The 25,424-nt window shown below is 44.5% G+C and overlaps 1 protein-coding gene and 1 long non-coding RNA gene across 3 annotated transcripts; one reads left to right on the forward strand and one right to left on the reverse strand.

Moving 5' to 3' along the window:
- Positions 1–249: 249 nt before the first annotated feature.
- On the reverse strand, positions 250–5,991 carry LOC120316616 (aristaless-related homeobox protein-like). Its single transcript, XM_039362394.1, has 5 exons — positions 5,888–5,991; positions 5,080–5,374; positions 4,357–4,402; positions 3,226–3,512; positions 250–1,719 (listed from the first exon to the last, which is right to left on the reverse strand). Exons 1-5 carry the CDS (start codon positions 5,976–5,978, stop codon positions 1,503–1,505), a joined length of 936 nt encoding a protein of 311 aa, XP_039218328.1. The 5' UTR covers positions 5,979–5,991; the 3' UTR covers positions 250–1,502.
- A 1,503-nt stretch (positions 5,992–7,494) lies between these two features.
- On the forward strand, positions 7,495–22,375 carry LOC120316599. Of its 2 annotated transcripts, XR_005559011.1 has the most exons (4): positions 7,495–7,737; positions 15,922–16,045; positions 16,916–17,018; positions 22,241–22,375. It is a non-coding gene; the product is annotated as an uncharacterized LOC120316599 (long non-coding RNA). The 2 variants fall into 2 exon arrangements; XR_005559010.1 differs by lacking the exon at positions 22,241–22,375 and having other exon boundaries at positions 16,916–17,458.
- Positions 22,376–25,424: the final 3,049 nt, after the last annotated feature.

Consider the following 25,424-nt stretch of genomic DNA (forward strand, 5'->3'; position numbering starts at 1 on the left):
GTCAGTTCTGCTCCTGTTCTGAATGGCAGTGCTACTTGCTAGAATAGAATAGAATAGAATAGAATAGAATAGAATAGAATAGAATAGAATAGAACAGAATAGAAAATGGAACGGAACAGAACAGAACAATAAAATAGAGAATGGAATGGAATAGCATAGAATAGAGAATGGAATGGAATAGAATAGAGAATGGCATGGCATGGCATGGCATGGCATGGCATAGCATAGCATAGCATAGCATAGAATAGAATAGAATAGAATAGAATAGAATAGAATAGAATAGAATAGAATAGGAGCTGGAAGGGACCTTGGAGGTCTTCTAGTCCAGCCCCCTGCTCAAGCAGGAGAATCTATACCGTTATGGGCCAATATAATTTTCTGAGCTATTTCTTCCTATTATAATTAGATATGGTATATATGAACTGAGCCATTAGAGCTGACTATATACATCACTTTAAATAATAATAAGCACATTCAAGCTTTTAATATTGCAAAACATTTCCCTGGTTTGTTTTAACAATCACTCCCTTGTGTAGTTTATCTCAAAGAGAAAATGTACAGACCGGCATCACCTCTGAATTAATTTGTCCAAATTAATTTGCAAAAAATCCTCTCCTTTTATTCATCTCATTGCATCCAACATGTGTTGAATTCAACCTAGCACTCATATACTTGCTTGTGAAATCCTAATGCCAAGCCCTAGTAGCCAAAGTAACAATCGTGAAAGGTATGTTTTTTAAAAAAAAAACAAAAAAAACGCAGGTCTAAAAATTCCATTTGTTTTACATGCATCGTGCACCAAAGGCTGCGGACGCAATGTTTATCCAAACCAATTTTGTCTGCTAACTTGAAGACATTTCATAGTTATTCCGAAGAGCAATCGTCTGTCTCAAGTCAAACCCTCAATCATCTGGGGCGTTTGACACTGAGAAAATCAAGACTGTAGCCAATGGATTTTAGGCAACGTGACTCTGAACTTATTTGAACGAATGGTTTAAATGACTGCAACTAGGATGAAAACATTGTGTTGAAATTCGGTCCTTTTCCACAGATTTCCTCAGCTTCAGCCATACACTCTCCTTGGGTACAGTAATATTGGCCACGCTCCTCGCTTACAAAACAGGAATCTGTTGGAGCACGTGGCTTCCATCCATGATGGGCTCAGCATGGGTTTTCCTGGTTTCCAAAACGAAACAAAGTTCTACTTTCCCAAAAAATCTTAACAAACAAGGCCCATCCCATTTGCAAGATTTTTTTTTTGTTAAGCCCCGACTTTCCACGGCAGGGTTAATTCTTAATGAATACCCTCCCCCACATTCCCCCTTTTAAATAAAAAAAACCCAGTCTTTCTTCAAGAAGCGATCCAGGCATGAAAAGAGATGAATTGTACAAGGCAACACCTTAGATCAAGGGGTAAAAGCCATGCTCTTTCTGGGTGTCCGTGTTAGGAGAGACCTTGATGCGTCTTGGCCAACAGAAAACCTTCCCTGGTTGAAGACCCATTAGTAAAGAACCTTCTCAGTATTCCTGTGATTCAGTGTCAGGTTCAAAGGAGGCATCTGTGGAGAACAGTCTTTGCCTTTCATCCGCAGGTCTGCCGGATATGAGTGTTTTGTCTCAGCCAGGAGAGGATCGGTGAAGGTGGTGACCACCGCGTTGGCCGGAGCTTTCATTAGAACTGAGGTGGTGGCCATCAAAGGATTTAACGCACTAAGAAACCTGTATTCATGAGGAGGAGGAACAGAAAGAAGAGGTCCACAGCTGGAATTTGGGAAAGATTTATTTCTTGGAGGACACAGAAGGCACCAGAACACAAGACCAGTCTGAAGTCTACTTCTCCAACTTTTTCCGATCATCAGCATTGTTCTAGAACAGTGGTTCTCAACCTTTCTAATGCCACGACCCCATAATACAGTTCCCCATGTTGTGGTGACCCCCAACCACTTGTACATCACCAGGTGCCAGGGGCGTGGCCAAAGAAAAGGGGGAAAAAATGGCGGACAGCCTTGTTTGGCGACCCCCGTGAAATGGTCTTTCGACCCCAAATGGGGTCCCGACCCACAGGTTGAGAACCACTGGTCTAGAAGCTACTCCACTGCCTTCCGTAGATTTTAATGTGGATTATATATGTCTCCAAAGCTTTCTTAGCGCCTATTACAATTCCCGGTGTAATAATTGTTATCTATTAATATTCCATAATGATAATATTCTGAATCATGGAATGAAAAGGCTGGAAGGGACCTTGGAGGTTGTGTAGTCCAGGGGTCCTCAAAGCTGGCTGAGGAATTCTGGGAGTTGAAGTCCACAAGTCTTAAAGTTGCCAAGGTTGAGGACCCCCTGGACTAGTCCAATCCCCTGCTATGGAGAATAAATCAATCCCCTCTTCTCTGTGACAGCCCTTCAAGTACTGGAAGATACTATCAAGGTCTCCCTGAAGCCTTCTCTTCATCAGGCTACACATGCCTAGTTCCCCTAGCTGTTCATCATACGGTTTAGCCTCCAGACCCCTGATCATCTTTGATGCTCTTCTCTGCACTCTTTCTAGGACCTCAGCGTCTTTTTTTTTTTTTTTTGTATCGCGGAATGACCGTTAAACAGTGTAAATACAGTGACGGGTTAGATTAGACAGTTAATGTGGTTTGATGTTGGAATGGGTAATGAATGGGTATTTTTTTTTTTAAATAAAAGTGTTACCCAGCTTTTCAACATTCCCAAGATTAACAGTTTAAAGCAGTTTGCCAATAAATAAATACTTGTCGAAAACAGCATCAAGACCGCCCAGGAAAACAAACCAAAAGAAATGTAAATTTATCAGAAGAAGGGAAGCGATTGATAATTAATTTCAGTAACCTTCCTTTTTCTAGCTCAGAGGTTCCCAACCTTTTGGGCACCAGGGACCGGTTCCGTGGAGAGATGTTTTTCCATGGACTAGAGGGGGTGTGGTTTTGTGTGCTGCCTGCATCCCACGGATGGGGCTTTGCTTGTTCGTGTGGACCGGTTGCTGGCATGCTGCGGCCCAATACCAGTCCACAGACCAAGAGCTGGAGGACCCCTGTTCTAGCTGGCGTCCAGATGGTTTATTATGTCTCACCACTATTATCAACGCCTGAAGTTAAGCACACAGCCAAGTCCACTCGCATCAATGGGGCTAGCCAACCCCAGGAGAAAAATCACACTGCATCTAACAACCTTGTTAAGTCACCTGTGCATTTCTGGAACTGTTACCTTCCAAGTTGAGGGCTTAACATCGAATTTCGGAAAAGGGACGTCCAAGCAAAGCTACCGAGGCTGAAGGGCGTCAAAGTTGTTGGGCTGAACGCTGGGGCCATAGGAGGCACGGCAACCGTGGAAATGGGCAACGCTCTCCAGGTGGACTCCAAGAGGGGTGTCTGGCTCAGTGGGATGTCCAAGTACAAGCCCAGAGGTGGGGTCCAAGAGATGCCAGCCCTGCCTCCTGGAATCTCTGCTTTTTCCCGTTTCCTCCACTTCGCCCTTCGGTTCTGAAACCAGACCTTTGAAGAAAGGCAGAGTTGTGAGAATCCGCCTCTCTGACCCACAAAGGATGCAATCTTCAATCCATCACCTGCCATTTCCATTGCTATCTCCTCTTGGAAGCTTTTCCGCCCCACCGATGGGTTTCACATGTTCCGTGCATGCATTAAACATTAAATGTGATTAGCTTGGTGTCACCGCTACTTGGCAATGATGGGTATGTCTGGGTAACCAGTTCAACCAGGACTTTTAAAGAGCCAGCATTTCGTTCAAAGCTGAAATTTCTTTCTCCTGGGTATCTTACTTCTTCCAAGCTTGGAAGAGAGAATGAATTGGAAATCCTATTTCTTTTCCTATTTTCAGCCTAGCTAAGCAGAGCAAGAAAAGAAAGAAAAATCTACTGTTTCTGCGTCTCTGTCACTAGGTGTCTAAAAATGAAGCTAAGCTTTCCTATTCAATCTGGTTGTGAGTCTTACACACTTTCAGAAGATCATGGATTTAGAAAGGGAGACATAACCTTGGAGTGAAGCCCCTTTGTAATGTCAGAGTAACATTACAACAGATAACAGATGCTATCTAAGATCCTCCACCTTATTACTGTATGTTTTTTTTGCACAGTGTTGCTTATTCTTATTGTTCCTATTTAAAATTGCACTATGGATGTTTTTAACTGTATTATTTATTCTATGGAAGCCATCAAGAGTCTTTTAAAAAAAACTGTGGCAGGATAATAGTGGGTTCAATAAATAAATAATTCTCCTTGGATTCCAGCAGAAGTTTTGGTGTTTGATCCCTGGATAAGTAACATTGCCTTAGTTCATGCTGGACCCAGAAGAAAACATCTAAACAGAACCTGTCACTTACTTGAACTCGAGCTTCCGTAAGGTCTAACTGTATCGCAAGTTCTTCCCTGCAACACAAAGTCAAACGCATCTTAAAATTGAGACAAATTTACGACTCACCAAATCCCACCCAATGATACATCTGGGGTTTTTCAGACTTCTCAAAAGGCTGCAGTGCTGAATTCAACAGGTAAAAGGAAACCCCCAAGCATTATGGAGATAAACTGGCAATGCCCTTAGATTAATAACCAAGCGGGTTTGTTTAACCATAGTTTATATCAAAAGCCCAATCCAAACCCCGAGACCAAGTTTGAAGAACAATAAGAGTTAAAACCAACTTCTTCTTCTTCTTCTTCTTCTTCTTCTTCTTCTTCTTCTTCTTCTTCTTCTTCTTCTTCTTCTTCTTCTTCTTCTTCTTCTTCTTCTTCTTCTTCTTCTTCTTCTTCTTCTTCTTCTTCTTCTTCTTCTTCTTCTTCTTCTTCTTCTTCTTCTTCTTCTTCTTCTTCTTCTTCTTCTTCTTCTTCTTCTTCTTCTTCTTCTTCTCCTCCTCCTCCTCCTCCTCCTCCTCCTCCTCCTCCTCCTCCTCCTCCTTCCTTCCTTCTCGTTCTCCTCCTCCTTCACCTTCTTCCTCGCCCCTGCCCCTGCCCCTGATGATGTTACCTAATTTGGTCATGAAACGTCTGCGAGAAACCACCAAGCTCAGAGACCACCAAGGACCCACCAGTCCTCCTCCTCAGCCCCCCACCTGGTGAAGACGTCGGGGTAGTGGGACTTCCGGAAGGCGCTCTCCAGGCCCTGCAGCTGGACGTGGCTGAAGGTGGTGCGGTAGCGGCGCTGCTTGCGCTTCTGCGGCTCAGGGGGGTCGCCGACGCTGGATGGGACTCCCGGCCCGGGAACCAGCCCTCGCTCGCCCGGCTGCTTTTCTTCCGCGCGGCCGCCCGGCTTCTTCTGCTGCTGCGGCTCCGCTTCTTCCTCTTCCCCCCGCGGTACCTGATGCAGGGCTCCGGGAGGCTGGGCCTTCAAGACGGCGTCCCGGCCGGCTGCGGAGAGGAAGCAAAGCGGGGGTCTCCTTCTGCACCCAACCCCCCCCTCCCCGAGACTTGCCCCGGACAAGACGTCCCGGCTGGCCTTCGGGACCGACCCACGCGCGTGAAAGCAGCTGCGTGCGCGTGGAAGGGGTGGAAGCAGCTGCACGCGCGTGGAAGCAATGGAAGCAACCGCCACGCGCGTGGAAGGAGTGGAACCAGCCGCCACGCGCGTGGAAGGAGTAGAAGCAGCCGCCACGCGCGTGGAAGGAGTGAAAGCAGCCGCCACGTGCGTGGAAGTAATAGAAGCAGCTGCACGCGCGTGGAAGCAGCCCCGGCTGGGTCCACCCGTCCGTCCCGGCGCACTTCCATCCCCGCGCTCAGCTAGGGACCCTCCCCTTACTCCGTGCCCGCCCTCCGGAGTGCCACTCCATCGGACGCCCCCGGCCCGCCTGTGGGGGTCCCACACCCGCGTGGAAAGTTCGTGGGGGGGGCGGGCTCTGGGTGCCCCCCCACCCTGCCACTTACCGCGACCCCCGGTCCCGCCAAGGAGGCTGTCGAGGAAATAGGTGGTGAGCAGGTGCAGGGCGGGGACGCCGCCGGGACCGGCGCTCTGCATGGCTACTGGCCGCCCCGCGCCCCGCGCCGGGTTTTATCAGCCCTCGTTCGCAGCTCAAGGGCGGTCGGGGGGGGGGAGGACAAACCCCTCCCGGGTCTGCCTGCGACGTGGGAAGCTCCACCTTCCCCCTCGACGGAAGGGGGGCTGCCAGCTTTTCTCCGGGGAGAGAAGCGAGGTAAAGAGTTTTCCTTTGCAACTAAGTAGATTTGGGGGGGGGGCGTCTCTGTTGCCCCCTCCCCAAAACCAGCGTTATGGTGAACAGAATGAATTCACTCCATTTTTTTTTCAGCTGGGACTGTACCACAATCGGTTATGCGTGTTGCTTAGCGCAACATTGGCCACATTGCATTCGCAGGGCAGCGCTAGTGTGTGTGTGTGTGTGTTTGTGCATTGACTACATTGCATTCGCAGGGCAGCGCTAGTGTCTGTGTGTGTGTGTGTGTTTGTGTGTGTGTTAAGACTCACGTATGCCAGATGGGCGGCTATAAAAACGAAGTAACACCAGGTTATAGAAAAGAACTGTAATCAGTGTATTACAAACCGGACCCTTTGCAGAGGGTGGACTTCAACTCCCAGAATTCCCCAGCCAGCATGCAAGTGTCTGAAAGTTGCCTGCAAAGATATGGACGGCCACTAGGTGGCCGCACCAAGTTTCAGAAAGCTGCCCTCTAGTGGTCATTTTAATTCTTCTAATGACCTGAATAGGGTAATCTTCGTGACTAATGTGTATTTGCTAATCCTTATTTGGGGGATCCGAGGAAGTCAGTGAAATGCATAATTGAAGTAAGCAAGTTGTGTGAATATAGCTGCTGAAGCATAGATTCAACCTAGGAGAGGTTTCTGCAAGATGTCTAGCAAAAGTTGCTTGTGCTTTTGTGTGTTGGCTTGTGGTTCAAAAGTGGCTTACTGCTTTGCCTAGTTAGGGAGCCAGTTTTTTTTAAAAGGCATAAAATTTCAGACTTTTGCTTAAGTTTCCTTCCAGCGTCTCAGAAAAATTCTGAGGAAGCCTCCTAAGATCAGACTGGCTTTCTTCTCTTGCCTAGAAAAAAAAAGTATGTTTTAGACCAGCCTTTGCAAAGAGATTTAATGTGATCTGAAGCACTTTGGAGGTTTTGACACAGAACGTGAGGATTCAAAGATCAGTCTAGTTGTTTTCAGAGGAAAACAATTGCTAAAATGTGAATTCCTCGCTCCCTCTGCTGGCTGATATGGGCAATATTATCAGAATCAAGCTTTTTTTCCCCTCAATTAGTAATTAGAATTAAATAGAATCAAATTTGTTGAGTTTAGCAATGAAACTCAACTCAGTGTTTTTCAAACTTGGCAATTTTAAAATGTGCAGACCTCAACTCCTTTGGTTCCCCGTCTGGAAAACAATGAATTAAACCCATTACTGACAGCTCATGTTGAATTGAAATCAGTTTGTTATTGTACTCCAAACATCCTTTAAAATATGAATAACTGGGAGACACAGAGAAAGAGAGAGAGATGAGAGAGAGAGAGAGAGAGAAAGTGCAATGATGGTGTTTAGCAGCTTAGTGAACTAACTAGATTTAAATATTGCACCCTAGAAAGGGAAAGTTTTAATTTATAGTCTCCATAAAAGCAATTTAATAGGTCCTGGAATAATTAATATAGAAGAGTTTCTACCAAAGATTATGTGATACCCCTAGCACTGTGGTTTTTTTTTTTTTCTTTTACAGTTGAGTTGAAAAGAATGGACTTCTGAAGCAACTTTTCACAAAAAAATATCTGGAAGGTATGTGCGTTCAACTTGCCTTCAAAGGTAGCTTTGCTTCTCTGTGTGTCAATTCGTTTATTTATTTATTTTTTTTAAATTTGGTCTCATGGGTAGATTTATTAAAGAACATTCGAAGTCTATACTTGCTGGGGCAGCTTTCAGAGTTGATTCAGCTGTAGTTTCCTGCACATATTTTTGGGAAAAACATGAAACTTGATTCCCTGTGCAAGGGACAATGTTACAAGGTTTATAGATTGGGCCACACTTTCTTCCCAGCGGTGTGCTGTTTTCGCAATGAAAAGTGCAACTTTGAACTCCTGTAACATAGATTTGATTCTGTCCTCTGTGTTCCTTAGTTATTTTATGTAACTGTTAACTCCAATAATATAAGTCCTAGAAGAAAGATTGCTAAAAATGGCATGGAGATATATAAATTTTATGAAAACATCTTAGTTAGCATGTGGTATATAAATGCTAATAAACAAATGCCTGAGCAGGGGATTGGACTAGGAAGACCCCCAAGGGTCTTCCAGCTCTGTTATTCTGTTAAATGCATTAAAACCATTTCACTGATGGTCATTTTGGATGCGATGTGCACGCTGTGTCTTTCAGTTACTTGCTGTGTCAAATATCCTGAGGGCCTGTTGGTTATTAGCATCCATTATAATTTGTGTCGCCTCCCTCCTTAATGTTGTCATATTCAGCAATTAAGCAGCTTTGATTTATTTCTTCCTTCCCTACACCTGGCCCAAAAGGGGTAATTTTAGCCTTATAGATTGACAAGCTGCCCCCCCCCCGCGGGTTCTGCAAAAGGGCTAAACTGAAGCGCATTGTTATTAATCTGTGACTTGTATTATTAGGAAAAAGTGAAACGTTGCTTTTGTTGTGAAATCTCTGCTTGGTTTGGCAACAATTGCCTGGCATTAGAGCATTTGGGTTTGTTTGTTTTTAAATCTGATCTTTGGAAAACCTAGTGAATCAAAGATAGTTGAAAATTGGTTGGGTTTGCCTCTTCCGTTACATAGAATTGGGGAGCTTGACATCTTTGTTTAAGCTGTGGCTTGTTTAACTGGGCTTCATTGACTAGCCAAGATGGCTATTACTTCCCATTGCAATTAGGCTGTCAATTGCGGCTTACAAATCACACTGTGAAGAGGCTGCCTTGAATTCTCAACAGAAAAGATGGGACATAAATGCAAGAAATAAGTAAATGGAAAGCAACGAAGTTGCAAATTTGGCTTAGCACCATGTATGAATTTGGTGTACATATAATTAGGGCCCTTTGGCTCAAGTAGGCTTGAGACAGCTTAACAAATGTAAACATATGCAATGGTTAAGCTGGGGGGAATCTAAAAAGAAGGTCAGATAGGTAGTGGCCATCACTATGTCTCAGAAAAAAGAGTTTGGACCAGTGGTTAAGGCACCAGGGTAGAGACTGGGAATTCTAGTCCTGCCTTAGCCATGAAAGCCAACTGAGTAATTTTGGGCCAATCACCAGGAGACTGTGAATTCTAGTCCCTCCTTAGCCAAGAAACCCAGTCAGGTGACTTTGGGCCAATTACCAGGAGATTGTGAGTTCTAGTCCCACCTTAGCTGTGAAAGCCAGCTGGGTGACCTTGGGCCAATCACCAGGAGATGATGAGTTCTAGTCCCACCTTAGCCATGAAAGCCAGCTTGGGTTATTGTGGAGAAAATAGGAAAAAGAAGATATGTTGGATATGTTCACCACTTGAGTGGTTTGGAAAAAATAATGAAGGCGGGATACAAATAAATAAATAGCCCCCCTTTTTTTACTTGCATGGCACTAAAAAGGAAAGAGGTCTTAATTGCTTGGTCATGCCCACCATTCTGACATTTTTGTACCCTTCCTGTTGCCCTGATGCAGGTCCCCCACAAAAAACCCAGTGTCAGATACTCATCTGTTCCAGGGGGAGACTTAACAAAATATCTCCTTCCCAAAAGAGCCCATGAAAGAATATTGTCAGACCGAATAAGCATATTCTTGATTAATCGGGTCATTTGCAGGCCTGACAGAGAACCAGAGGAGCAATAAATCAAGCGACAAATTTTACACATACACACACACACACACACACACACAGAGAGAGAGAGAGAGAGAGAGAGAGACAGACAGACAGACAGAGACAGAGACAGAGGCAGAGATAGACAGACAGACAGACAGACAGAGGACACACACACACACACAGACAGATAGACACACACACACACACACACACAGACAGACAGACAGACAAAGAAAGACAGAAGACACAGAGAGACAAAGACACACACACACACACACACACACACACACACACACACACCACAGAGTTCTCTGCCACTCAAAATCTTAATTGTGGAAGAGTTGTCAGAAGCAATGGGGGGGGGGATTTCTCCCCTTAAGCAATGTGACATTTTGTGAAGAAACCTTGAGGGAGCTCAGCCAGTGGGGCAAAATTAATGAGAAATATGTACGTGCGTTTGGATGTGCATCTATACACAGACCCAGGCGTCCTCGCTTTGTTGACGCAACATTTTTGCTGTGTCAGGAAGAACTTCTCCACACTTTTGATAACCAAGGCATGCCATTTCTGGCTGAGTCTGGGGGTGATGGTTGAAGCTTGAGGACCATAAGGGGTTTCTCCCATCTGGTGTCCACCAGAAACGGCGAAGCGTGAGTCCTGTTGGGTAAATTGGTAGGTCATGGCTGTTCTTGGGCGGGGGGATAAGGGCAACATGCAGGGGGCTGGACTAGAAGACCTCCAGGGTCCCTTTCAACTTTATTATTCTGTGTTCTGTATCTATAGAAGATGGCTCAGAAGCAACGTTTGCGCAACAAGCTAAGCTAGGGTTGACTGAACCATGGAATTAGGCCAATTTTCTCCTTTTAGGCAATGCACGGAACCACAAATTATTCATAAGGACTGGAATGATAAAAGATGTGGTTGGCTTCTCTGTAATCCAATATATCCCGTGGATGCGGCCTAAATTAAAAATGTATTTAGAAGGAGTGCCGTGAGTTTGTGAAAGCGATGGAGGAAGCTCACCACAAGATGTCACTAGCTTTTCGTGTGCGGAAGAATTCTTTTAATGCTTCTTAAAAGAGGTGGAGGAAAATTGCTGCCTTTGCTCTGGAGGCAGATTGAAGGGAGAACTCGGCCTCTGATGCTCTGGAAACTTTATTTAGGGCAGTGGTTCTCAACCTTTTTAATGCCACGACCCCCAACCGGTCGTAAGTCGAGGACTACTCAACTGGTGCAGCACCGTTTGCAGAATGGGACTTTTGGCGGGCTCAGCAGGGCAGAGACAGCCTGGACAATTCCTATTGGCTTTTGAAAGCCAATAGAATTAGACTCTATTCAAGAGAGTCTATTCTATTGGCTTTCAAAAGCCAATAGAATAAAAGGGAGTAGCACAGCTAAGGAAAGGGGGAAAAAAATGGCGGACTGCGTTGTTTGGCGACCCCCGTGAAATGGTCATTCGACCCCAAATGGGGTCCCGACCCACAGGTTGAGAACCACTGATTTAGGGACTCAAGTTGAAGCAGCAGCCTCGCGTTAGGGCAGTGATGGCGAACCTTTTAGAGACTGAGTGCCCAAAAACTGGCCCCACCCCCACTCCACCCCCTGCCCCACCCCCACCCTGCCTGCCCGCAGGGCCACTCACCACCTCCGGGGCCCACCGCAGATCGCCCAGTCAGCCCAGCAGCGCCATTGCGGCCATGCCCTCTGCCTGCGCCCCGCAGCATCAGCTGTGCACGATGGGGTATGAGGGCAGAGTCTTGTCTACGCTGCCTGGCTGCCATGTCCTTGGCTGCGCTGCTCCATGTGAGCCACGCTCGGAGGCGACTCTCCTCCAGGGGGGCTGCTGGTGAGGAGGGGGTCACAGGAGGAGGCAAGGCTGGGGCAACGGCACGTGTGCGCAAAGAGAAGGCTCCGAGTGCCGCCTGTGGCACGCGTGCCATAGGTTCGCCATCACTGCGTTAGGGGAACACATTCACGATGAATAACACTTCATAGATGCGTGGTCCATCTTGAACGGAAGATCTTTATTTATGTATTTTTCGCTGGGCAGTGTTAACCAGCCCGTTTTCATGCTTAAGGCAGGACTAGAACTCACAGTCTCCTGGTGATTGGCCCATAGCCACACCACCAATTTTCCTGCCTAATGCAGTAGTAGAGCTCACAGTCTAAAGGGGCTCTCTTTCTCTTTTTTGCCCTGCTGACGTATAAAATACGATGCAAGATGTTTGGGGAAATAAGAAGCAGCCAACGAAGCCCCCAACTCAGAGGAGGAGTGGCTGCACCCAGACTCTCCGCTCGGTGAGAGGCTGCAAGCTGGCTCTTTTATCGACAGTACAAAATGACATTTCCTAAAAATGAGCTACATGAATGACTTGCTTTGACACTCCTAAAAGGGAGGGAGGGAGGGAGGGAGGGAGGGGGAGAGAGAGAAAGAGAGAGAGAATAAAAAAAAGGAAAACTGACAAGAAATGACAGATTGTAATCTTCCCAGCTTGCTGCAAATGAGCACCTCTGGCAGAGAGGCGGGATGTGGGAGCCCCCAAGTCTCACTGTGAGATCAGCGCAAACAGCAGTCATGGGGCCCTGAGGATGTACATTTTGCTGGGCATGTCAAGATGGCTGGCAAACACTTGTTCAAAGGGAAGGTGGGACCAGAACATAGAATAACAGAGTTGGAAAAGACCTTGGAGGTCATCTAGTCCAATCCCCTGCTCAGGAAGGAAACCCTCTGCCATTCCAGACAAAAGGCTGTCCAGTCTCTTCTTAAAAGCCTCCAGTGATGGAGCAGCCACAACTTCTGGAGGCAGGTTGTTCCACTGGTCAATTGTTCTTGCTGTCAGGAAATTCCTCCTTAGTTCTAGGTTGCTTCTTTCCTTGGTTAGTTTCCATCCGTTGCTTCTTGTCCTGGCTTGTCGTGGTGTGATTGAAACGTTATCCATTTTCGAATGGACACTGCGTTTGACCACATTCTGCAGACAGAGTGAAACAGGTTGAGTTTCACACAACTCAGACAGCTGCCACTAATAAACAAGTTACATCCAACTTAGTGTGTGTTGTGCAAAGGCATCACTTGGTTTTTTTCCATTTCCTTTTTCTTAAAAAAAAAAAAAAAACCTCTGGGTTAAAGGTATTGTGGCAATGCAGCCAAAATTAGATCCAGTTAGCGATCACTCTTGTGATTCTGGGCTTGTAATGGTGTCCCTAAAAAAAACAACTCTCCGTGTTCTGAGGAAACGAACGCAGCTGAAAAGCCGAAAAGGCAACAGGTGGAAGAGTTAAGCAGAAGCCAGAAACGAAGAAGAACGAAGAACATTGGCGCATTTTGAACCAACTGCTCAGCCTTATGCCGAAATGGAGAGACAGATTGAACGTCTCAAAGCATTTGGAGCTGCCGAGGAGAAGCAACTGAAAACAGCATTGAAGCCTTCATCATGCTAAAGTTTCGCCTCCTACCAACATGAAATGGACAAGCCTGGGATGTTCAGAGTTCAAACGATGATGACTTATTGCCAAGAAGAGAGTGGGATGCTCCTGAAGTCCCAAAGACTTAGAGCACCACATTTGACAGTGCTAGAATTCATTTAATCTCAGTTTATTGGATAAATTACAGTGGGTTAGCTTGGCTCAGTCAACATCCTAAGATCGATCCAGACAACTACCTGAGAGACCAGGGTGTACACTCCCACTAAACCATAATGTGGTTTATTTGGCATTAGCTAAATTTATTGTGGTAACTTAATTACAGGGGTTTGCAAATTACGGCTTGGCTGAGTATGTGAGCTCAACAGACTATCATATTTAGCAAGCTATGTTTAAGAGTGTAATAGAAGCGGTGTGGGGTGGCCTAGTGGTGAAGACGCTCTCCTCCCACTCGGAAGGTTGAGAGTTCAATCCTAGGTAGCAGCAGAAGTTTCTCAGGCGCAAAGAAAAAAATGTCTGCTGTGAACTCCATGTAGGTGTCAGGAAGGGCATCCAGCCAGTAAATACTCAGATTCATTCAGTTGCCCTAACTCTACACTGAATTAAGGGATTACAGGGTTGAAAAAATGAGTTTAAGAATAGAATAGGCGAATTAATTTGTTGCTTAGGGTATTGTGTGAACCAGTCCAAAAATCTGAACATAGAACGTTCTGTAATATTAGGGTATCTACTAGAAATAGCCTTGATTGTGAAAGTATTAAGCACAAGAGCCGGATACCAGCTCTGGTCTATAATAGGATATTCTTGATTTTCTTTTCTTTCTTCAAAAGAGCCCAAAAGAGCAAGCGTTTGCCAGGCTCTTGAAGACGGAGGGTAGATAAAAGAATTTCGAGGGCGATTAGAAAATGAGGATTATTGTGTGATCGGGACATTTCTCAGTGCTATTTTTGAGGAGAAAAAGAGAAGAATTTGATAGCTATCATGTATTTGCAGAAGGGAACGTGGGTCCCTGTCTGTCTCTGTAGCTGTGTTCACGTCAGGCCTGTGACTGGCTCACTAAATTAACCCATTTGATGATTTTTGGAATACAGGAGGACAGCCAGATCTAGATCGCAAAAATGTGAATGATTTAAATCTGTAGATGAGATAGGTGTGCATCTTCAGGCTTGCAGCATTTCACCAGGAAAACCTTCACCAAGAATGTCTATGGAGATTCTCAGTCCTCCCAGGTCATGGATGCCCCAGAGGTGTTTTTTCAAGAGGCAATTGGACTTTCTTGTTTTTCCTTTGAAGACGTTTCGCTTCTCATCCAAGAAGCTTCTTCAGCTCTGACTAGGATGGTGGAGAATGGAAGGATTTATACTCCTTATAGCTGGTCATTTGCCTTTTTTTAGAGACTCGTTGAGACCGCTTGGAGGTTTGTCTGTGTCCTCAGGGTCGCCCGAGTGGCGCAGATGGGTGTGGAGAATCACTGCAGTTGTTAAGCGAATCACGAGGTCGTTAAACGAAGCCAGCTTTCCCATCGACTTTGCTAGAAGCCGGCTGGGAAGGTCCCAAAATGGCGGACCTGGAAGATTGCAGCTGTTGTAAATACAAGCTTGAAATTTGATCATGGGGTTGTTGTGACGATGATAAGGGTCCTTTGTAAGTCATTGTTTTTTCCCCCTCAGCGCTGATGTAACTTCATGTGGAAACTAAAAGAGTAGTTGTAACTTGAAGACCTATCTATATGTGTTCCATTCGGGAACTTGTCTCAGCTACAAAAAAACGCTCTCTGGGGTTCTTTTCCCAATGTTGGATTTTATCCACCTAAATTTGGTCGGGAGTCAAAACTCTGCTGCAGATCAATCAGAAACATATGGGTAGACCAGCATCTGCTCTGCAACCCCCCTGGTGCTAAACCCCCCCCCCAAACAACAAAAATGGAGAGGAAAGCTCTTCGTGCAAATTGCAATCTGCGACCTTCACCCCAATCTCTTCGACGACGGTCCCCTTGAGGGAGATGATCCTAGAACATCCCAGACAACGCAAGCCATCATCCCATCAGCTTGACTGAGTTGGCTTTTATAATTGCATCTTTCAAAATAAAAATGGGAGCCTGCTTCGCCGCAGCTGGGCAATTTCGAAGCTAAGTATCTGGGAAACGCACTGGAATCCAATCCATCCTTGGGGGAAAATATAGTACTTTTTTTTTTTTAAATGCTTTGTTGGTACGGTTGGCTGATGATGCCTTGTTTCAAGTTTCCGTTGCTTTTTGTTTTTCTTTTTTTCTTTTTCGGCATTTATGGGCATGTCTGAGTTTTCAGTGATGCTATTCGTGGAAATTCCCCTTGGAATTTAGTGGCTATAAGCAAAGGAGGAAGATGGGCCAAAACATTTAAAAATGCTGACTTATTGCCGTGCCTTCGAATAATGTCCTGTCCATCAGGCTTAAATAACCCGGTCCCCTTAATGTCAGTTGTACTATTTGGGCTGCAGTACAGCCATTTCGACTAAAAACAGACAAGCAAAGCAGCATAAAAAGTGTTGCAGGGCAGAAATGAAAGCTGAAGAGAGAGAGAAACAGAGGCATCTTATGATTAAACAGAATGCAAATAGCAAATAGTTAATAGTTAATTTGGTCCCGTTTTACTCCAAGGCATGGAAAATGAAATTAATTAATACACAGAACAAACATTCTATGCGAGCTCAGTGGCAGCATCTGTCAGCCAATTGTTCCAAAATGTTGTGTATGCCATGTTATTTATTCTTACAACAGGACTGAGATTCGAGAGCCGTGGCGGTGCAGTGGTTAGGATGCAATATTGCAGGCTGACTCTGCCCACTGCCAGCAGTTCGATCCTGACCGGCTTGAGGTTGACTCCGCCTTCCATCCTTCCAAGGTCAGAAAAATGAGACTCAGATTGTTGGGAGCGATAGGCTGATTCTGTACAGTGCTTAGAGAGGACTGTAAAGCACTGTGAAGCAGTAAATAAGTCTAAGTGCTATTGCTATTGCTAACTCTGCCCATTGCCAGCAGTTCAATCTTGATCAGCTCACGGTTGACTCAGCCTTCCATCCTTCCAAGGTCAGTAAAATGACCCGGATTGTTGAGGCAAGAGGCTAAAACTGTAAAATTGCTTAGAGAGGGCTGTAAAGCATGGCTGGCTGGGGAATTCTGGGAGTTGAAGTCCACAAGTCTTAGGTTTGAGGACCCCTGGCTTATTGGAAGCCAGCTGGGAAGGTTGCAAATGGTGCTCACGTGACCCAGGATACCACAGCCATCCCAAAGACTTGCTAAGTCCCAATTTTGACCATGCGAGCATGGGGATACTGCAAGGGCTGTAAGGGTGAGGGCCAGTTGATAAAGTCCCTTTTTTTTCAGTGCTGTTGTAACTTCCAGCAGTCATTAAACAAATGGTTATAAGTCAAGGACTACCTGCAATGGGTCAGCTCTGAGACAATCCTAGAATCCGTGCATATTTCTATTCTTATTTTAACTAAGCTATTAGCCAAACAGTGGGCATGGTCTCACGTATTAGGCTATCAATGATCAGCTGGAGAATTCTGGGAGCTGAAGTCCACAAGTCTTAAAATTGCCAAGGTTAGTGTAAATCATTATAGGAAGTCTCCGTCTCCTCCTCCTCCTCCTCCTCCTCCTCCTCCTCCTCCTCCTCCTCCTCCTCCTCCTCCTGCCTCAACCATTGCTATTTGATGCTATTGTAGTGGGTCTTTGATGATGTTCTTTGACCTTCTCCTCTTTTTTTGTACAGGGTATGCCTTGTATGGTATGGAATCCCAAGGCACGCTTTCCTGGTGAGCAAACCACTTCATTTGCTGTCCTCATGTGCAGGAAGTAGTGGGGAGGGGAAAACAGTGAGTATTTACAACGAGCCAACTTTACATTCCTACCCCTTCTCTGATGCCAATGCTTGCTTTTCTCCAGTCAACGAAAGTGCTCAGATCTTCGGCTCATCACTCACTGTTGCACCGTTGACAGATCCTTCTCGGTGGCACGTTTCCAGTTCCCTTTCATCTTTTATATTCCAGGCCCTGAATATGTCTTTCATAGTGGACGTCCCCCTTCTAAGAAAGTGCTATTCAAATTAGTCAAAGTGAAGGTTTCATGAATAACTGGGTTGGTGGGGGGTGTTTTTTTCTATTTTGGGGAGGGACGACACCGAACTTAAGGACCTCAAATTACAGTCTAAAGTTAAATTAAAATCTCAGTGTGAATTGGTGAGCCTGTGTCTCTCTGTGGTGGTTTTCAGGGTTACTTGGATTTCTTTATCTTGGAAACAGGTTGGCATACATATTAATGAGACCCAGGTGTTAATGCCATGCTGTTTTATTTTTAATCTTAAAACAGTCTTTACATTAAAATCAGTGGATGCCACCGCAACTGTGTTTTTCTGAATAATTATGCAGCAGTGCTTTAGTTTGGAGGCATGTTGGGTTTCTCTCCCCCCCCCTCCAGAAGAACATAAGAAGAACCAGTATGGATTTAGTGACTCACCAAACCAGTTGTGGCCATCTCACACGAGCAAGAAGTTCACAAACAGAATAACGACAGCTGGAATCTTTCAAGACCATGGGATGAGTTCACACTTTGGGCCAAACCATGAACTCATCCCACGGTCCAAGGTTGACAGACATCCATCGATCCACCGGTTGGGGAATTCTAGTTACTCTCCAGATGTGTGGACTTCATTTTCCAGCATTCCACCATGGCCACAGCAGCCGTTTGTCTGGAATGGTAGGTAGTCCTCAACTTACTGCAGTTAGTGACCGTCCAAAGTTACAGCAGCACTGAAAATGTGACTTATCACTGTTTTTCACACGTTGCAGCATCCACATGGTCAAAATTCAGACGCTTGGCAACTGGCTCATGTTTATGACGGGTGCAGCGTCCTCGGGGGGGGGTGACCTTCTGACAAGCAAAGTCAAGAGAGAAGCTAGATTCACTTAACAACCGTGCCACTTACTTAACAACTGCAGCGATTCAATTAACTACCGGGTCAAGAAAGGTCAAGAAAAGGACAAAATTCACTTAAACCGCTGTCTCGCTTAGCAACAGAAACCTTGCCCTCAATCTGTGGCCGTGAAGTCGAGGACTCTCTGCATAGGGCCTCTTGCTCGAACATGGGGTTGGGCTAGAACAGTGGTGGCGAACCTATGGCACGGGTGCCAGAGGCGGCACTCAGAGCCCTCTCTGTAGGCGCATGCGCCGTCGCCCCAGTCCTAGGCTTTCAGCTGAGTTTTATAAAACCTTTTCGCCTTAGGCCTCCACCGCCGTGTGCAAAAAAAAAAAAAAGGTTCAATCAATCAGTCAATTTCAACTTCACGCGGGAAAAAAAATCTTGCAAAGTTGGAATTGAACTTTTTAGTCCCACCCAGTCTGCTGTTATCACCATAGCCACGCCCACCCAATGGGCCACACCCACCCGGCACTCGACGATGCATAAGTGGGTTTTGGGTTGCAGTTTGGGCACTCGGACTCTAAAAGGTTCGCCATCACTGGACTAGATGACCTCCATGGTCCCTTCCAACTCTGTCGTGTTCTGAATGTCACAAACGATCGCAGCCTCCTGCTTCTTTTAAATCTCATGCCGGTGGAATATTAGCACCCTACATTTTTTTTTCCCCTGCCCAAAATTTCATTCCAGAGCTTTTGCCCGATCCCGCGAGCCAATGGTTAATGAGGATTTTTTCCCCCTTACACCCAGCAGGCTTGGCCTTTGCCTTCTGGGAGCAGCCATGTGTGCAGAAAACATTTTGCTCCAAGATATCTGAAGGCATTCTGGAATTTTTGATGTTTTTTGTCACTTGAGTTAAACTGAAAGGTTACCGAAAACATCGCAAGAGCAATTCCTCTTGCAGGAACCTCCTGCTCTGCATCGCCTCTTCCTGCCTTTAATTTTTAGGTGTTTTTTCCCCCCCCCACCAGTATAATTTTCTTTTAAATCACTTCCTATAATCCAAAGGTGCTAGGAACTAACTGTACGGCTGCAGCAGGAGATATTTTGGAATGGCCCGGGCGAAGGAATGAGACAAAACCAATTTGCTCTGCATTTCAATAGGAACTTTTTTTTTTTCTTTTCATTTTTGGTCAACTCAAAACATAATAGGAGCACAACTCCTGATGGCTTTGGAGACAGTTCATATATATATATATATATATATATTTAATTCTCAACCGCAGCACAGAAATGGCCGGCCAGCAATCTTCTCTTCTTGAATTTGCAACTTTGGGATTTGTGGTTTAGCTTCCAGATGCAATCCTGGTCCGGTTCACACATTACGCTAAATCCGGCTGCAGGTAGTCCTCGACTTACGATTCATTTAGTGACCGATTGAAGTTACAACGGCACTGAAAAAAGTGACTTACGGCCTTTTTTTGCACTTACAACCATTGCAGCCTCCCCAGGTCACGTGATCAAAATTCAGACGCTTTGCAGGTGACTCATATTTATGACGGTCACAGTGTCCTGGTGTCATGTGATCCCCTTTTGCGATCTTCGGGAAACTAATCAAGGAAAGAAGCAACCTAGAACTAAGGAGAAACTTCCTAACAGTGAGAACAATTAACCAGTGGAACTGCTTGCCTCCAGAAGTTGTGGGTGCTCCATCACTGGCGGTTGTTAAGAAGAGGTCCCTTCCAACTCTGATTGACTCCAATCCTAAACATTGCTGACAAACTACTCTAAGTTGACCAGACCAACCATATTTGTCTAATTATTTTGTAATCTCCTTCCTCCTTGGAATCCGTGTTTCTCAACCTTGCCAACGTGAAGATGAGTGAACCTCAACTCCCAGAATTCTGCAGCCAGCCTTGTTGGCTGGGGAATTCTGGGAGTTGAAGTCCACACCTCTTCAAGTTGCCAAGGTCGAGAAACACAGATTTAAATTCTTGGGAATACATGCTGAGCTAATCCTGCTGAATGCAGAGCCCGAATGATCTGGGGTGAAAAGATGAATTTAGACAAAATAATGTGTGTGGCAGACTGATTTTTAACTGTTGTTAAAGTTGTGGCACCCTCTTTATGTACAAATAACTTGATTTTTCAGTCTGGAGTGGCCCATTCCAAGCCACTTGAGGGAAAGACTGGAAAAAAAATGGGCATGGCGTAGGCCTCCTTTCGTAGCCATCATAATATTAGATTGTAAAACAGAATATGCTTTTCCCTCCAGAGGTGAAAAAGGTTACTCAGTCTGAAGTTTCTTAAGGATGAACAAATGAGACAAATGTTGTCTTCTGGTTTGTGGTCCCTCGGCGAGTCGCACGGAAAGGTGAAAACTTGGGATAATTGCGTTAAAACTTCAATGATTGCCAGAACTGAAAACTCACCTGATTTTTCTGCTTGAGGGAATTTGAGACATTTCAACATATTGTGCATTCAGCTGAGAGGAAAAGGATATATTTTGCGGGATCATTTGAATGTTATTTCTTCCATTTTATCATTGTTTTCTTTTAAAAGACCCCTGAGGAACCCTTAAAATTAAAAGAAAAGAAGGCATGGGGTGGGGGGCGGCGGCTAATGTTACATCCTAGGGGAGCTTTGCCCACTGATTTTTTTAAAAAAAATTGAATTCTGTACTTGTATAATCTTTTCGTTTTTCCCAAGGATTTTGCAGCTCGGAGGCAGCAGGTTCTGCTGGCGCTTGAATTAGATATTAGTTCAGTAGCAGAAGGATTGATTGAAACATAATAGATAGAATTTGACGGGTGAGTTTCCCCTCCCCTCCTGTCAATTGTTGTAATGAATCTATTTATTTATTTATTTTTTTAAAAAATGTCCTGGAGATATAAAGACTGATTTTTTTAAAATTCAGTATAAAGATGTACAGGTGGTCCTTGACTTATGAACACGAGGGAGCTCAAATTTTCTGTTGTTAAGTGAGAGGTGTGTTAAGTGCATTTGGCTCCTATTTCTTGCCATGGTGGCTAAGTGAATCACGGCAGTTGATAAGTTACTAGCCTGGTTGTGAAGTGAATCTGGCTCCCCCCTGGACGTGGCTTGTCAGAAGAATGCCAAAGGGGATCACGTAACTCTGGGGACATGGCAACCGTCATAAGTACGAGTCAGTTGCCAAGCATCTGAATTTTGATCATGTGACCCTGGGGATGCTGGGACGGTCGTTAAGAGTGAAAAACGGTCCTAAGTGACTTTTTTCAGTGCCGTTGTGACTTTGAGCTGTCGTTAAGTCGAGGATGACCTGAAGATATTCTAAGATGCCAGGAAGGATAGCTCCAAGACTACGGAGGCATTAGCTAATTAGCATTGATCAACATAACTTTCTCATTTTCAAATGGAAGCACGTCGAAAGGAATCCGAAAGCCTCTCCTTGACTTCTTAACAACAACAACAACAACAACAACAACAACAACAATAATAATAATAATAATAACTCAATAGGTAGACAAAACGCCAAATCCCCATCTGGCTGGCTGTGCGATGATCATCATCATAATAATAAAGTTGGAAGGGACTTTGGAGGTCTTCTAGTCCAGCCCCCTGCTCAGGAGACCTTATCCCATTTCAGAGAAGTGGCTGTCCAGTCTCTTCTTAAAAGCCTCCAGTGATGGAGCAGCCATGACTTCTGAAGGCCAGCAGTTCCACTGGTTAATTGATCCTCACTGTTAGGAAATGTCTCCTTAGTTCTAGGTTGCTTCTCTCCTTGATCAGTTTCCATCCATTGTTTCTTATCTTGCCTTTAGGTGCTTTGGAGAATAATTTGACCCCCTCTTCCTTGTGGCAGCCCCTCAAATACTGGAAAACTGCTATCATGTTGCCCCTGTTTCTTCTTTTCTTTAGACTAGCCATATCCAAGTCCTGCAGCCGTTCTTCACATGTTTTAGTCTCCAGGCCTTTAATCAGCTTAGTTGCTCTTCTCTGCACTTTTTCCAAAGTCTCAACATCTTTTTTGTAATTTGGTGACCAAAGCTGGATGCAGTATTCCAGGTGTGGCCTTACTATGGTGTTATAAAGCGGTACTAATACTTCACGTGATTTTGATTCTATGCCTCTGCTCCACCTCGATAGTGTCTCTCGATGAGCCCAGAATCCCTGCTTTGCTATAATTGTTATTGTTTCTAGGGACTCTTTAGCAAGGAACGTTGCTTTGTAAGATATTCAGCGACAGAGCGACAGATGGAGGAGCTTCATGATGAACGAGGACATCACAGAAGTGTTAAGAGGAATCAAAACCCAGAACGTTTTGAGCCACGTGCTTGCTAGTGAATGGAACTGGGAGGCTAATCTCTTCCTTTCTCAAATCCTGTTGTTAAATAAACGATAGATGACATGACTCTTCAAAACTAAGTCGATTTATTTAAGGTCTTCGGAATTAATATTTATAAGAAAACCCAATATGAAAGACGTATTATCTCTGCAGGAAAATTCTCAGGGGCTGGTGAAGACGAGGGAGTCGAACTATTTCCCAAAGCACCAAAAGGCAAGACAAGAAACAATGGTTGGAAGCTAACCAAGGAGAGAAGCAACCTAGAACTAAGGAGAAAATTCCTCCCGGTTAGAGCAATCAACCAATGGAACAGCTTGCCTTCAGAAGTTGTGGGTGCTCCATCATTGAAGGCTTTCAAAAAGTGACTGGACAACCAATTGTCTGAAATGATGTAAGGTCTGATGCTTGACCAGGGGTTGGACTAGAAGATCTCAAAGGTCCCTTCCAACTCTATTATTCTATGTTCTAAGTTCTGAAGTTCTGGAGAATATTTTTTGTGGGTTTTTTTTTTTTTTGGAGTGGGGGAGAGATTGGTCAAACTCATATTAGGACATTAACTGATTTTACAAAATGCGACCCAGAAGCCTAAAGAAATGATGGTTCTGTGGTTTGGTTTAGTTGAAGAAGTAAAAATTGACTTGTACCCCATGAAGCGCAAGAGTGTTGCAACAAGCACCAAATAATAACCACGTTTGTGAAGCCTAGCAGATAATTGGACTTGCCTGGAGGATGTTGCCCCAAAGAGATCACAGCTACACTGTGCGCAATGTTGTGTTGCAGAGAAGAAATGGCAGATAGTCCTCGTCTTACAACAGTTCATCTCGTGACAATTCAAAGTTACAACGGCAATGAAATGGATTGCACAGCTTTCTCTCTCTCTCTCTCTCGTCTTTCTTTTTTTGTTTTAATTCTATTGCTGCCTCACTTATTGAGAAAACGAATTCTTCAAGTGATGTTCAACTTTCCATCAGTGTAACAGAATAACAAAGTTGGAAGGGACCTTGGCGGTCTTCTAGTCCAACCCTATGTTCAGGTAGGAGACTTATATCATTTCTGACAAAGGCTGTCCCATCTCTTCTTAGAAACCTCCAGTGATGGAGCCTCCACAACATCATCCCACTGCTTAATTGTTCTCACCGTCAGGAAATTCCTCCTTAGTTTTAGGTTGGGTCTCTCTTTGATAATCTTCCACCTGTTGCTGAAAATATGCAATTGTCTCTCATCCCAGTCCTGCAGCTTCGGTGGGATTATCTCAGATCTGACATACTGCAAAACATCTGGACCTGTTTTGAGGGAGGATCAGTTCTGTATCTGATCCTTAATTTTATGATCTCCAAGTTTCAGGGACAGGGATCAAATCACACCCCGCCGTCACGTGTATAAGCCTTGTGACCCTTCAAAAACCCACATATGGAAAGAGCCTAAATTCCCCTGCCTTTCTCATTTCTCTTGATGTGGTTACAGCTTTCTTCCTTGTTGCCATGAAAGCTAATTTCATTTGCAAGTTTTGGTAGGAAGACTTTTAGGAACATTTTGTTTGTTTAGCATGCACCGATGCATCTTAAAACCTGTATATATTTTTTAAAAGGATAGTTAAAAAGAAGAATAGGTTCCCTGCACTTTCTCTCTTTTGAAGCTTTTAATTCTGGAACGTCTCAAAATATCTAAATTCCTTGTGAATTTACACAAACAAAGCTAAAGTCCAGAATAGAAGACAATATTTGTAGACTCTGGAGTCTTCAATTCTCTCTGAGACTGGTTGTTTGCTTGCATTTTATTACCTGACTAGGTAACATCATCAGTGTGACTGATTGTGGGGCTTGCTCTCTGTTTATATACTGTAGCCCTGTCATGCTGGTGGGATGTGATTTTCTCTTAGTATTTCCTTGATAAACTATTGTTTTCTGCTTCAGAATATGAAGCTGATGATCGTAGTTCATTCATGAAAAATGAAACTGATAAACATGAATGAAGAGCTGGCAAGCCCACCAGCTCTTTAAGTTTCCTCTCTGGACAAAGAGAGGAGGTGAGATTGCCCACAAGTGCTCCAGACAGCTGCTTCTCGTGAAGAGACTGTAAGGCACCATAGATTATAAATCATCTGACTATACACATAATACATGTCCTGTAACATACAAAGCCTATAACAGCAACATAGCACAAAGTGAGAATGTTGCCCAAGACTCATTTTTTCTGTGGGAAAAGTTTGAAAGAACTGGGATTTAAAAATCACTATTGATCGAGCAAGCTAATTGTCCGTTTCAGAAAAATTGCTATATTGCCTTGGGAATTGCTTAAAGGAGGCCAGCTTGGACTGTTCAAATTTCCAAACAGAAGGCTTTGGATCGCACTTTTCTTGATTTGCAGTTTGCGTTATGTTAGACAAACATCTTTGTGCGGAGGATAAACAAGTCAAGACGGATAGATAATCCATAAACGCTGCGAGGGAGAGGAGAGGACCAACTGTCATGTAGGTATTAGAACATCTGATAACGAGACAGCGAATGCGGTAATTAAGTGACTTCGTGTTTTGTAATACTGTTAGGTTTCATCTCACTCCTCCTAAATAGAATTAATTATGAGTTAATTAAAAAGCCCTCCTGTCTCCCATTTAGAAAAAAAAAAACCCACAGAAAAACTTAAATCCTCCACCGCTTGACAAGAATGTATTTAGGCGTTCACGATCACCATCAATCTTGGCTCAGTTTAAGGGGGAAATTGATTACAGTTCTAATACTTATTGAACACTTATAACAGATGCTTACATCTCTCCAAGCCAAGCATAATTAAAATCATAAATCCGTGCTTATTTGACGGAGAATGTGAGCAAGAGACAAAAGGTGTAAATAACAGACTAAACTGGGAAGGCAGTCTTCCGCTAAACTGGAGGATTGGGAATTGGTGTAATTATCCCTGTAAGGCTGTGGTTTACTCACTGAGCTTAACCAAACCAATTAGAAACCTAATAGCCTCATTCACACAACACGCCAAGCTTGGTTGGGCTTACGAGGGTCTTATGTCTTGTGTGAACTTCTTCAG

Source organism: Crotalus tigris, unplaced genomic scaffold (assembly GCF_016545835.1).
Source record: "Crotalus tigris isolate CLP2741 ecotype Arizona unplaced genomic scaffold, ASM1654583v1 scf7180000019427.664434, whole genome shotgun sequence".
Classification (NCBI taxonomy): Eukaryota; Metazoa; Chordata; class Lepidosauria; order Squamata; family Viperidae; genus Crotalus; species Crotalus tigris.

What these genes read in the sequence shown, in the direction of transcription:
- LOC120316616 (XM_039362394.1), bottom strand. Translation starts at nt 5,978, where the DNA reads ATGCAGAGCGCCGGTCCCGGCGGCGTCCCCGCCCTGCACCTGCTCACC. An exon ending in TGGCGGGACCGGGGGTCGCG is followed by an intron (nt 5,375 to 5,887) that starts GTAAGTGGCAGG and finishes TCCTCTCCGCAG; the next exon opens with CCGGCCGGGACGCCGTCTTG. An exon ending in TTAAGCCCTCAACTTGGAAG is followed by an intron (nt 1,720 to 3,225) that starts GTAACAGTTCCA and finishes TCATGAATACAG; the next exon opens with GTTTCTTAGTGCGTTAAATC.